General features: G+C 34.6%; 1 protein-coding gene across 4 annotated transcripts; it reads left to right on the top strand.

Moving 5' to 3' along the window:
- On the top strand, positions 1-8,946 carry LOC131630471 (uncharacterized). Of its 4 annotated transcripts, none has more exons than XM_058901236.1 (3): positions 1-265; positions 501-1,767; positions 3,928-4,066. In XM_058901236.1, the coding sequence occupies exon 2, from the start codon at positions 512-514 to the stop codon at positions 1,736-1,738; it is 1,227 nt and encodes a 408-aa protein (XP_058757219.1). In that variant the 5' UTR covers positions 1-265; positions 501-511; the 3' UTR covers positions 1,739-1,767; positions 3,928-4,066. The 4 variants fall into 4 exon arrangements, with proteins under 4 accessions (XP_058757219.1, XP_058757222.1, XP_058757220.1 ...); XM_058901239.1 differs by having other exon boundaries at positions 501-1,687; positions 3,928-4,063; XM_058901237.1 differs by having other exon boundaries at positions 501-1,750; positions 3,928-4,059.
- Positions 8,947-14,622: the final 5,676 nt, after the last annotated feature.

Below are 14,622 nucleotides of genomic sequence, written 5' to 3' on the forward strand. Positions count from 1 at the left end.
TCCAATTTCTCAATGACATTTCTAGAATTGCAGCGAATTTTATTCAACATTTTAACGTTGATATAAGAAAAAACAGTCCAATTATGATGGACTTTGAGCCCAACAGATATAAATTGGTAAAAAACAGCAACGCCGGGAACATACTCAAAAGTGCGGTTGTGACGGCGGCTAGGGCATCAGAATATATCCCTCTCCAAAGAAAAATCTCCAAATCAACCGGAGTAACTTCAAATTCTTTCATTCCTCTCCTTCCAAATCAACCAAGGTAACTGCAAATTGTTGTTGCAATCTGTTTACTCGTGATTCGATTTCTGTTATGTGTATAGATCTCAACAAAATTACCTAGTAATGCTACTAAAACATCACTTCAAATCCTCGATTTTGTGTTTATTTTTTCAATTTTACATACTAGGAAGACAACGACCAATTGGCTGTTTCAGATTTTCAAATCTGACATTTTGAATTATAATTATAATTTGTCTGTTATATTATCCGTGCAGGATCACTGATAATGGGAAGAGTAGTTACTAGGAGCCAGAGACTTAAATTATTAACCAGTTGCAATGACGATTCAAATTCCAAGAGATGTAAAGTGATTTCAAAGGTGCTGCTTCCTCAAGACTTGCTGCTTCATATTCTTACTTTGCTTCCTCTCAAATCTCTTATTAACTCTGCAAGGTATGTTTGCAAATCTTGGGCCACTACTATTCGAACCTCCCAATTTGCTCTAGCATGCCTAACACATTCTAAACCCGGTCTTTTCGTTCAAAATCATCAACATCGTACTGCTTATTTCTTGGATATTAAAGATTGTGTGAATGGTCAGTTTGAATTTGAAAGGACTGGTATGGTAACAATTTTGGGAAAAGTTGTCATTTACGATTCTTGTAATGGCATATTGTTGCTTCTACTACCGAACGAGCGTCTTAAGCAAATACAACCTTGTCTCGTCAACCCCATCACCAAGTCTTGCTTTAGAACTCCTCCTTTACCCAGGACGCCACAAAGACCTTTTCGACTTTTTTTTGAATCGACTTTAGTGTGTGTCCCCTATACTGCCAAATTCAAGCTCTTCTTCCTAGACATCCAAGATGTTTCAGGTGTTGATTATTATGTTTTCTATGTCCTAACAATTGGAATAGGTAACTCATGGAGAGAAATAGATAGAAAAAAAGTTCCTTACGGGGGTAGTTATTGGCAACCACTTTATGGAGGAGGCAATTATCTTTACTGGATAACTGGTGGAGACCATGCAGTAACTGTCGTGGATGTTGACAAGGAAATTACCGCTGGAAAATTTTCACTTCCCCCTGTGCCCATGTATTGTGCTGTTGAGGATGTTGAGACATTCTTCACGAACATGAATACAAAGTTCTTATGGATGGGAAATCAGCTTTCTTGCATTGTGATTAAAGATTTTAAAACATTTAAAATCTACCTTTTGGATTTTGAGTCTGGAAAATGGTCTCTTTATCATGATATGGGACATTTTGATTGTGTGGCTGCTTCTGGTCATGAGTTTATTATTTGTGATATTTGTTGCTGGATCCACGATCAAATCATCTTTAGTCTCTTCTCTAAAGAAAGAAAGAGGCATCTAGACAGGATAATAAACAACTTGCATTTTAGTTACAGTGTCAAAACTAGAAAACTAACAAAGATTGAGGGCATTTCCATGGGTGATCAAGTAAGGCTTCACACCAACAGTCTAATTTCATTGCCAAGTACTCCAACATAGTTAGGTTTCTTGGTACAATATATTCACCGGTAATCTTAATATTTATTTATCTTTGTTGGGTACAACAAGTATTTATGTTTAGTTATGAATGTTGGCTTTGGCCAGATTAATTTTTAAGATGGTTATTTTAATTTATTTATCTAACTTGAAGATGGAAATATTACATAGGTGTTTACCTAGTTAGTCTACTTATTATTATTATTATTATTATTATTATTATTATTATTATTATTATTATTATTATTATTATTATTATTATCATTATTATTATTATTATTATTATTATTATTATTATTATTATTATTATTATTATTATTATTATTCTTTAGCCTTGCTTATTCTGTTTGATGATGACTTAGTTGGGCTCTCTATTTCTTTTCTTTTCTGCAAAAGCCTAGAATATAATTTAAATCACAATGTGGGAGTTTGGTATTTGCTCAAGGTTATTTTTATTATTATTCATCATATGTATGCAAGTGTTATGCTAGTGTTTGATTCCTTGTAAATTGTAATGGTAGACAATTTTATAATTTGGAATAATGTTTTTTGGGTCAAATAGCCATGTGGTTGGAATTCATCTTTAAAGATGAATAAATGGGGTGTCGCGGGTCCTGTACAACTGTCAAATTGGCCAACTCTAAATTCCATACATGCACTAAGTAGAGAGCTCCCTACTTACATCTCATTAAGTTTTCATGCCCTCTGAAATTTGTTGGCCCTACAAAGCAAATAAATTTATTTGAAATTCAGAGGAATATTGTGGCTTGAGAGGCAATCTGCTACTATTTGTTATCTTGCATGAACTGAGAGAATTCAATTAGTGTTAGCAGTGATCATTTTATTCTACTTAGAAAGTATGCTTATGTTGAAGAAACAAAACATCGTAGTAATGTTATCATAACTCAATAATTTTATCTCTGCAACTGCAATAGTGAATAGTAGTACCAAACTGTTTCTGAAATTTGATTTGTGTTGTTTTTGTAAGACCTGAGTTTCTAAGAATCATGATAATGGTTTTGACAAGGACAAAAATTGTGAACATTACCACACCACCATCTATTAAGTTTGGAGAATGTTTTGTGCTGGTAAGGTTTAAGAATATAAATGATTGGTTAACTATAATGCCAACAACTGCCTTATGAATGAAGAGAAATCACATGCATATTCATTATAACCTTCATATTTAATAGTCATATTATAAATTAACAGTTGGATTGAATTATATTATTTTCCAGCCTAGGAAACCCAATTTTAACGAATTGTAGATGTATATTTGAGGAATGGGTTCATAGAAGAATGTTTAAGTAAAATCAGTCAATATAGTGTGGCACTGCTGGAAGATAAATAAGATCGTAAATATGATCTATGAATAGTACGTATGTAAGGGAAGGTTTAGTTTCTAAAATCGGAGGGAGGGAACTTAATCTAATAATAACAAGTCTTGTTTATCTAAAAATTAAATGTTATAGGATATCAACTTCAAAAGGAATATCCCATTTCCATATTCTTGAAGTTGGGAAGACAATGGAATTTGTCAAACACTTGCAACATAATTACCGCATTTGCAATACTATGTGGTAGGTGGTGTGGATACGGTACACACATTAGGTTCCCTTTTTTAAGTAGTGGTACACAGGGTTTATACACGATATCAACATGAAGTTGCTTATCAGCGGCTGCGCAGCTCTATTACCTTTATATATAAGAATTGATGTTTAGATGATTGATCCCTCAACTACTTCTCTACTTTGATTCTCCATAAGTCTTATGGCCGTGCAATCGAGTTGGATAATAAGATGGTCTTTGCTTTGGTTGAAAGTGGAAATATCTCGTTGACACTTGGTCAATTCGAATCTGACATTTTGAATTATAATTATAATTTGTCTGGTATATTATCCGTGCTCCTAATAGCGCTTTCATAGTGGCGCTATGGCGGCGCTATAGCAGTGCCATCATGGTTTGAACAACTTTCTAATAACTATTTGTAGGCGAACTCTAATGTAGTTATCACGGATACAAACTATAAATGACCTTCCTTTTTTCGTTGCAATGCAACTTCTTCTAGAGCAAACTAAGCATTAATATTTGCCTGTGTTTTTAGAGAAATGAGTTTTCTTTTTCTGCTGTTGTAGCTGTTCTCAGAATCAGAAGAGTTTGTAATTGTGTTCGCTTCATTTTAATTTCACTAGATATGAACTCAGTTGCGAGACGCATATCGAGGTTATTCAGGCAGTCAGGTTACGGAACTGAGCCTCTTACTGCTCAGCGTCAGCAAAGCAGAGGCATACGAGTGCAGGTGTATAATAGAAATCTGGAAGGGGCATTGGCATTGATGCAACGTAAGATGACATCGAGTGGGATCGAGAGGATGATAAAGATTGAACAGAGGTTTCATATAAAAAACTCGGAGAAGCGCGTGTTGGCACAAAAGAATTTGCAGCGTAGGCTTCGATCACAGGATCTTGCTAGGAAACTCAAGGCTATTATGATCAAGAAAGTCAGGTAATTGTTTCGTATATCAGACTGATTTTCATGCCTTAAAATATAGAATACGATGCACCTTGATAAGAAACTTTATGCCGTTATCATCACTAAATTCAGGTCACAGTGCCTGCACCAAAAAGACATGTTTTTATCGTTTTATTACAATTGTAGCTACAATAATTTTCTCTCTAATACTCATATTTCCTGTCTTGTTTGACCATTCTATCATCAGAAGATAACAAAAGTGCAATCTCGTGAGCATAGTGATATGTGAATTTTAGCTGAGATGAAAGAATTTTGTCTTAGATGTTAAGTTAGCGCCAATATCTGATGAGAGTAAATTGGGAACTTTTAGTTGAAGTAATTTTGTTTTGCCTCGAACATTAATTTACTTGCAGACATTGACATGGAAGTTATATTGTTTTTGTATATGTTCATTTGTTCACAGATTAATTCTTAGTTTTGTGATAATGATATCCTATGTGAATCATTGTTATGCATGAAGGAGAATCTTGTTGCAAACTTTTGAACCGCTATTTTAAATTGCAGTGTTATCAAATTGCCCCGCCATGGCCGCTATGGCGGATATACATGGCGGTTTTTGGGTTCGCCGCAATGATAAATATAGGGCGCCATTGCAGTTTTTTCCGCCATAATCCGCAATAGCGGCGCCACAAAGCGGCTGGTATGGCGGGATTTTGGCTCTCCGCCATAGACCGCCATCGACAACACTGTTAAATTGACACAAGTACATGTCATTTAATTACTTCAAAAGTCCAGGGATTGAGAGGGAAAACATTCAACATCTAGTTCTCTGGTCACCCCCTTTTTCCAACCAAATGTAGAGGCATTTTTTCAGTTTCTAGTATTCTCTTATCATATTGAGTTGTATAAATAATTTGAAAAGTCCATAACTCTATTTTGTTAATAACTTATTTTTTCCCGAACCACTTATCTTTCTTGTTCCACTTTGTGTGAGGCTAGGCAAGTTTCTATTCTTTTTGAGTTGGGAATTAGAAAAACTTATATTGAATCGAAGGTGTATTTTATCATCGAGTAAACCACCAAATTGGTTCCTAAAATTATGAATATTTCAAAAAGGTTAACGAATCTATTAAATGGTAATGGTTATTGGCAACCACTTTATGGAGGAGGCAATTATCTTTACTGGATAACTGGCGGAGACCATGGAGTAACCGTGGTGGATGTTGACAAGGAAATTACCGCCGAAATTTTTTCACTTCCCCCTGTGCCCATGTATTGTGCTGTTGAGGATGTTGAGACATTCTTCACGAAATTGAATACATAGCTCTTATGGATGGGAAATCAGCTTTCTTGCATTGTGATTAAAGATTTGATAACATTTAAAATCTACCTTTTGGATTTTGAGTCGGAAAATGGTCTCTTTATCATGATGTGGGACATTTTGATTGTGTGGTTGCTTCTGGTCATGAGTTTATTATTTATGATATTTGTTGCCAGATCCACGACCAAATCTTCTTTAGTCTCTTCTCTAAAGAAAGAAAGTGGCATCTAGCCAGGATAATAAACAACTTGCATTTTAGTTACAATGTCAAGACTAGAAAACTAAAGATTGAGGGCATTTCCATGGGTGATCAAGTAAGGCCTCACACCAACGGTCTAATTTCATTGCCAAGTACTCCAACATAGTTAGGTTTCTTGGTACAATATATTCATTGGTAATCTTAATATTTATCTTTGTTGGGTACAATAAGTATTTATGTTTCTATTTATCCATGAAGCCACTATTTGATAACACTGCTTGTAGTTCAGAAAGTTCAGAACAGTGTTACCTCTTTCTTCTATATGGGAAGGATGGATTAAGTATGTCTCTGCATTTATGCATCTGGTTCATTTAGTTAGCTGTCACTATCGGCTATCATATGAATAAAATGATTGTTTGTTACGAATCGTATTCCAAATTGCATAAAAGGATTGTTTCTCACTGATCATATTCCAAATTGTAATGCATTTAGTAATTCATATTTTTTTACTTTTTGAAATAGATTGCTAGTAGATCTGAGATATTTGACGACCTCTTGAGTTCATGTAACGAGCCATTCAAACAAAGAATTGTAGATGGAGTGAAGTTGACATTGAATCTAGTTTTCTCAGGGCAAGTTGGTATGAACATGATATTAACCTTCATTGAATTATAGTTGGTATGAATATTAATTTTTTGTATTTTTTTTTTTTGATTTCGTACGAGCATCCAATGTTTATAGGCTGGCCGACAAAAAAAAGGCAACCAAGATAAAAACTAAAAGTTTGAAGATCCTTGCGAATTGCTAAAAATAATTTGAGGAAATTCACATTAATTCGTAAAAACATCGAACGATTTTCTGCATTTCAAAAAAAATCTTTTGGGAAGCCTAAGAAAATGATATTTGGTAGTAGAAAAAATGATACCGAAGATGTTATTGTGGGTAATGTCTTCGGTATCAATGGAAGGCTACCAAGTATCATTTTTTTAGGCTTCCCAAAAAAATCAATTTGAGATGCAGAAAATTGTTTGATGTTTTTACGAATTCGCGAATTTGCGTGGATTTTTTTGCATTATTCTTAGCAATTTGCAAGGATCTTTGAGCTTTTAATTTTTCTCTTGCTTTTTGCTTTTTTGTCGATCAGCTTATAACTATGTTTTTTTGTCGATCAACTTATAACCATTAGATGCCCGTACGAAATTTGCAAAAAAATACAAACAAAAAATATCATCTTAAAAAAGATAATGTTCATACCAACTATAATTCAATGAATGTTATAATTCAATGAATGGCGATATCATGTTCATACCAACTTGTCTCAAGAAAACTAGATTCCGTGCCAACTTCACTTCATCTACCATTCTTTGTTTGGATGGCTCGTCACATGAACTTAAGAAATCGTCGAATATCTCAAGATCTACTAGCCATCTCTTTCAAGAAGTAAAAAAATATGAATCACAAAATGTCTACTGCAATTTGGAATATGATTCGTGACAAACAATAATTATGCAATGATGTTACTGTTTCAAATTTGGAACAAGGTGCCGTTGAACAAACCGAAGAGATTGAACAAGCTGCCGTTGAATAAGCCGAAGATGTTGAACAAACTGTCGGTGAACAAACAAAAGTGAAAATCAAAACTGTTGGCAGACCTAAGAAAAGGAGATCTAGTAGAATGACAAAACCTACCCCTCTTTTTGTCGAACTAGATGCAAATATGTTCAACAAGATCGGAATGTTGAACATGCTACAAATGTGGGACTAACTTTGAATGTTGAACATGCCTTCAATTTGGAGTACGATGACAACAAAATCAGCAGCTTGGGACTAGCTACAAATGTTGACCATGCCTCCAATTTTAAGGATGATGAGATTGTTGATCTTGCTTCTAATATGAAGGCTGAAGGCTGCGATTGTTGATCATGCTTCCAATTTGGAATCCGTGACACCTGTTGTCCTTTAGGAACCATCTTTGAAAGCTACTGCAGTGTCAATGTGTCAATGTGGACCGCATAATCTCGAGGCAGCTGATAATCTAGAACTTGGACCCTATAAGGAGTAAACCATCTTTGAAGTCGGTTGCCTTTTTGGACCTTATAAGAAAAAAAACCATCTTTGAAACCTGCTACTGTTGGCAGTGCCAATGTGCAGCAATTTGCAAATCGTAAGCAAAGTAAACTATTCTAAATTTTTATGTTTTTGTATCTTTATTTAACACCTACTTTGATATAATAGCTACATAGCCTTTCAAGACAAAAATTCTTAATGAAACGTATAATTTTCTATATCATGTCTTGTATATCTTTCATATACTTGTTTCTATGATTCCTTCTAATTGCATAGATTGGTCACAGAGACACACTGACCGAGAGTCTTTCATGTGGTTTTGTTACCATCACCTAAAATTAATTAGCACCCAAATTGTTATGATATCTGAATGCTGACCCTTTAATTAGTTTTTATTTTTATTTTTTATTATTTGTTAAGAAAGAATGCATTTTTTTTCTCAGTTTTACATTTCTAGAGTTCATGAATACTCCCTCCGTCCCAAACTATAAGAGAAAAAAAGACATTTTTCTTATCCCAAAATATAAGGGAAAAAAATTAACTTTCATCTTTTCAAGATGAAATTAAATACAAATTGCATTTAATTTATTTTCTCTCTCATTTTTTCTATAGGCAACCACCAATTAGAATTGTTTTTACATATTTCCAAGACAATTATTACAAGAAAGTTATAAAAAAATCATCATCTAAATTATTGTGTTTTTACTTTTTCTTAATAAGTGTGTTTTTTATTTTTTCTCTTATATTTTGGGACGGAGGGAGTAGGTTATAAGGTTAGTTTAGTCAAAGATTTTTTTTTCTTTTGATCACTACTACCTCTTGTCTCATTTATAAGAAAAGATTCTCTTTTTAGATATATTGAATAAGTAATGTATCCGGACAATATGTTGTTCAAATACATTATTTATTCAATGTATATAGAAAGGGAATCTTTTGTTATAAATAGGACCAGGGGAGTATTATATTTAATCTTTTTGCTACAATTTTAAATGATATTTATTTTTAAAATAGAGTGAATAGTCAACCGTAAAACTATTATTTTTTAATCTGTGTGCTACTATTTTAAATGACTTAATTGATTTTTTAGAAGAAGGGAATTGCTTATATCACTTAAAATATTGGAAATGAAAATTTAAAAAATTTCGGTTGACTTTGAAAAAGTTATATACAGGATTTTGTTTTCAAAATTTAGTTTAAAGATGTATATTCAAAACCACTTCATATATATCCATGCATTCTTCATTGAACCGTCTTTTGACATAAATTAACCCAAGATGCATCACAGGGTAAATTTTGACTTTGCTTTAGATACAGTGTTGAAATTGATGAATTGACGACGTATCATAGATATACAACAGTATTCGGTTAGATTAAATAAAATTAACGATTATAATTTTATGTCAAATTAACATTTTTTTAAAAAAATTTTGATATCATTTGATCTTATTCTTAGTTAGCAATATTGTTTTTTTTTTTTTATATATATATAGAATTCATTAATAAGATATAAATGTTTGAAATGCACATATTAAAAATACATAACCATTCATTATCTTAATGGAAAAGAAATGAAAATACTACTACATTTGTCTCAAATTATAAGACGTTTTGAATATTTTACAGAAATTAAGAAATGCAATTATTATTTTATGAAAAAGTGGAATGATGTATAATTTTACAAAAATGTTGTTTAATAATTATATTGGAAAACAAAATTTATAGAGTATAAAAAAAGAATAATAATAATAATAATAATAAAGGGTATATTAGAAAAAAATTATATCAATGTTTCATTGGAATTGTATAGTGATTTATAATTTGGAAAAAAAAACTTCTCCAAGTTGGTTATCCTTATAGATAGCAGTTAAAATACCAATACAATATGAGAGAAATGACATATAACTAAATCCTCTAGACATACGGTATCAGAGTTTTTAACGTGGATGACAGTTTTTTAAGTTAATGCAGTTTCTAACGTGGATGATAATTTTTTAAGTTAATCCACTGCCACTTAATATAAAAGTCAAACATTTTAAATATTTACACAATCACTCTTTATCAATTATGGTAATAAAATTGGACCGGACTAGCCGGTTCAACCGGTTGGACCGAAACCCTAACTAATATATTTAAGAAAATTTCTTTACCCACCTCCCTATGGGGGGTCACCCCAGCGAAATTCCCAAACTACCCCTGCTTCGGAAATGAACTTCCGAAGCGCTTTTTTTTTAAAAAAATTTCCTTGATTCGGAAGTTCATCTTCGAAAACACCTCATGGGGGGTGCGTTCGGAGATGAACATCCGAAAACACCTCATGGGGGGTGAATTCGGAAGTTCATTTCCGAATTATGCAGAAACTGTGTTTTTTTTTTAATGTTTTTTCTTAAACGCAACCGCATTTTAATTAAACGTTACCGGCAAATAAAATAAACAATAGATAGACTGAAAACACTAATATGATAAATAAACAAAAAAAAATCCTAATCCGATGAAAATAATATATACAAACCAAAAAAAATAAAAATAGTGTGCTAAAGATACAATCCGATAACAAAAAATATATAAACCCGACCACTACTGGGTGTGCCTAAACCTCTCCCCCTGAGACCTCCTCTGCCGCCTGTATGTCGCCGCACGGTCCGCATCAGTGACGATCATCTCCATCACGGCGACTGCCTCTGGACCGCCCCGCTCCACGATACCTCGATCCAACGCGTCCCGCCCAAGCATCGATATCCGCTGGCAGATCGGCATGAGATCAATGGCGTGATCATCCTCGGCCTGCTGGTTCTCCAAGATCTCCTCGTGTGCTGGCCTAGGAGCGCCGGGAATGTCGGGTCTCAGAAGAGCATGTGACACCCGGTAGAACCATGTGACGTACCCCTCCTCACTGTGCCAGTCCTGTGTGACCCGAGTGAGACGGTACTCCTGCGGTACCACATGCTGCTGCCACTCCGCCCATATGGCAGTGAGCTGCACTCGGGTCACAGTGTCGGGAGCAGCCTCAAAGGGTGACCTGGGTATCCGCTGCACGAATCCGAACTGACGCATGCACCGCTCAGGGAGATATCGAACCATGATGCCGGTCCCGCATGCCAACCAGCCTGAATATAGAGCAATGCCGTCAAAGGGGACAATCTGAGCGTAGTCGACGAACGGCCTCCAGGTGACGTCGTCGTGCATCGTGCGGTCCAAGTACAGACGGTATGGTCCCACCGCATCGTTCCCCCTCTGGAGAGCGTATCTGGCGGCCCTGGGCATGGCGTCCACGTACGCAGGATCGATGTGAAAGCCGTGGATGCGGGAGAAGTAGAAGATGATCCAGCTCTGAAACAGAAACAAGATAATGTATTAAAATTAAATACGAAACATATATAAATAAATAAATACGATAATGTATTAAAATAAAACGTACCGTAAGCAGTGTGCAGGATCCGACCAACTGCCTCGTCCTCTTGTTGGAGGCCTCATTCAGCTTCTGGTAGAGATATGCCAGAGTAGCTGACCCCCAGTTCCACTGGTGAACGGTATCTAGGTCCATGAAATAGCGGAGGTAGGCCACGTCGACGTACCTGGCACTCTTGTCCACAAAGCATGCAGCGCCTACCACATGCATGTACCAGCACCGGAGAGCGCAGCCGCGGTGGTACTGTGTGAATAGCTCGTCACCCTCCTGCCCGGCATCGGCCGCCGCGTCCAGGTGGTGCTCAAAATAAGCGCTCAGTGTGGTGAACCGGATGTGAGGCCCAGATGTCGTGACGCACTCATAGTGAGCAACCTCCTCCTCCATGCCCAGATAAAGCGTCATCCACTCGATGGCCTCGACCCTCTGGATCCGGGAGTGGTCCAACAGCGGCCCCCTAATAGGCAGGTGGAGAAGACACTGGACGTCATGCAAGGTGATCGTCAACTCCCCCACCGACAAGTGGAAAGAAGACGTCTCCTTGTGCCAGCGCTCCACAAATGCCCCCTGCATGCCGGTGCTGATGGTGGTGTACCCGGTCATGCAGAGCCCGCAAAGCCCTGAACCTCGCACATGGTCGTTAAACCACTGAGCTGCTGGTTTAAACAGACCGAAAATCTTCCTGGAGTGGTTCACCATTTTCAATGGCTCTCTCTCCTGTTACAAAAAAAAACAAATAAGCGAGAAATAAACGGTAAAATTATAAAAAATGGTGACAAATAAACGGCTAAGTTAAAAAAAAATACCTCTCCCTCCCAGATCCGCCGAGCGACGTGATCCTGGTAGTGAATCAGCAGGGAAGTGTCAAAAGGCCCTCCCGGAAAGCTATCCACCTCCTGCTCCTCCTGCTCCTCCTCCTCCCCGACTGGAGGGTCAACATCCGGTATGACCTCCTCCTCCTCCTCATCCTCATCCTCCTCCTCTCGCTGGCGGGAAGAAGATACCCGAGCCAGCCTACTCCTAGAGCCTGAAGCAGATGAACTCTCCACCAAGTCCTGTGGAACGCGGACACGGCGTCCCCGTCCCTGCCCCCGTCCCTGGGTCGACGCCAGATGCGCCGCCGCCCGCTCGCGTCTAGCCGACGCAGTCTAGGACTCTCTCCCCTGTCTGATGCGTGCTGGCTGGTCTGACATGATCCTGTAAACAATCGAAATCGATTAATATGCGAGACAAATGAAAAAACAAAAAAAAATGAACTTCTGGTACAGTTCGGAAGTTCATTTCCGAAAACTGGGATGGAGGTGTTTTCGGAAATGAACTTCCGAAACACCCCCACGCAGAGCTTCTCTGCAACCTCCAATGGCAGACCCAAAAACCTAAACCAAATCCATTTTTTTGCCTACTAAACATCCTAATATCAGTACTAAGCTATCTTAATGTCATTTTTTCAGATTCTAAACACCCTAATATAGTTTAATCAAATAGATCTAAAACTTGAAAAAACAATGATAAACTTACCAATTAGTGTTTAATGATGAGTTTGGTTGAGTTTGGAAGAAGAGTTTGGCTACTTCACACTTGCTTCTGCAGAAATTTCGCCTATGGAAGTGTTTGATGATGATTAGGGTAAATGATTTGGGGGAGGGGGAGAGTTCTGCTTAATCTGCAGAACGCGTCTTATTTCGGAAGTTCATTTCCGAAATTGTAGTTTCGGAAATGAACTTCCGAAATAAGACATTTTTTTCAAAAAAAAAGGCGCTTTCGGAGATGAACTTCCGAAAACACATTTTTCATGCATTTCGGAAGTTCATTTCCGAAGTCAGGGGTATAATGGGGTTTTCACCGGAGGTGGACTAGAAGACAGGGAGGTGGCCAAAGAATTTCTCTATATTTAAATCTAAAAACCGACATGTGAAAGAACTTGGATTTAAATTGTAAAATCGGTTAAAAACCAAAAAATTGGCTATTTAGGCGATTTTTAGGTACAAAATAAATTTCACTTTTGATTTATAAAAATATGATAAAAAATTTTGTTTTGAAACAAAATAATGCATGATTTTATTTTTTATTTTCCTTTTCCAATCATTTTAATACACATTATCATAAAAAGATAAAATTAAAAATTATTTTAAATTATTTTGTTATTCTCTATTCATAAAAGAACGAAAAATTGATTTTATATAATAATATATAATAGATAAATACGATAAAATATAGTTCTAACGCATAGAAAATGACCAAACAATATTTAACAAATAATTTATAAAATTATTAGATTATTATTGGGTTAAATATACGATCTGCCATTAGGACTGACTGGGCAGCAAAAACCAATTAAAATTTTTTGCCACACCCAAAATTCAAACCTAGTATTTGTATGTTAGCAAGCAACGTTTCTACCAACTAAGCTACAACTTTTCACTGAAACTAAATGCTTTTTATTTAGTTTAGTTATTAACGTTTTAACGGTACATTATTAACATTTTTTAACTGTATTTATTATATAAACTAAGGTATATTAGTATAGTATAATATATTAACTGTATATTTTAGTATAGTATATAACGTTTAGTATTTTAGTATAGTATATTATAGTATATAATTAGTATAGTATATTAATTGTATATTTTAGTTATATAACGTTTATTATTTTTGTTTATATACTGTAATATAATGTAGTATAATTTACATTATTAATGTTTATATACTGTTTATATATTTTGTTTATATAATGTTTTATTATTTTCGTATAGTATATAATGTTTATTATTATTTTTATATGTTTTTATTATAGTATATAATAAACGTTAGTTTATATAATATGAACAGTTAATTAAATACTATATTAGTTATATATTATAATATACATGTACATTAATAATTATATACTATATTAAAATAATTAATATAATAATAAAGTTAGTTTAAAATTTTAAAAATAATTAATATAATAATAAACGTTAATTTATATACTATACATTACTATAAAAAAAGAGTTAAAAGGTAGCGCACTGACAGTGTAAAATAGTTTTACACTGTCATCCAATAGAAAGTCATTAATTTGTCATGTTATTAAATTATTTTATCACCCATTTTCTCATAAAAAAAATTTAATTTATTAAAAATTTTAAAATGTTAGTTTATAAAAAAAATGTTAAAAGTATATATATGTTAGTAATGCAATAATTAAAAAATGTAGTTTGTAAAAATGTTAAAATGTTAGTTTATAAAAAAAATGTAGTTTATAGAAAAATGAAGTTTATAAAAAATAATTAATTAAAATAAAATAAATAGATAATGTAATAATTAAAAAAATTAAGCAATAATTATATTAAAGTATATATATTAACGTTTTTAAAAGTATACACACATTTATTCATATATATATATATATATATATATATATATATAAAGCATTTAGTTTC

Source organism: Vicia villosa, unplaced genomic scaffold (genome assembly GCF_029867415.1).
Source record: "Vicia villosa cultivar HV-30 ecotype Madison, WI unplaced genomic scaffold, Vvil1.0 ctg.000685F_1_1, whole genome shotgun sequence".
Taxonomy (NCBI): Eukaryota; Viridiplantae; Streptophyta; class Magnoliopsida; order Fabales; family Fabaceae; genus Vicia; species Vicia villosa.

What these genes read in the sequence shown, in the direction of transcription:
- LOC131630471 (XM_058901236.1), top strand. Translation starts at nt 512, where the DNA reads ATGGGAAGAGTAGTTACTAGGAGCCAGAGACTTAAATTATTAACCAGT.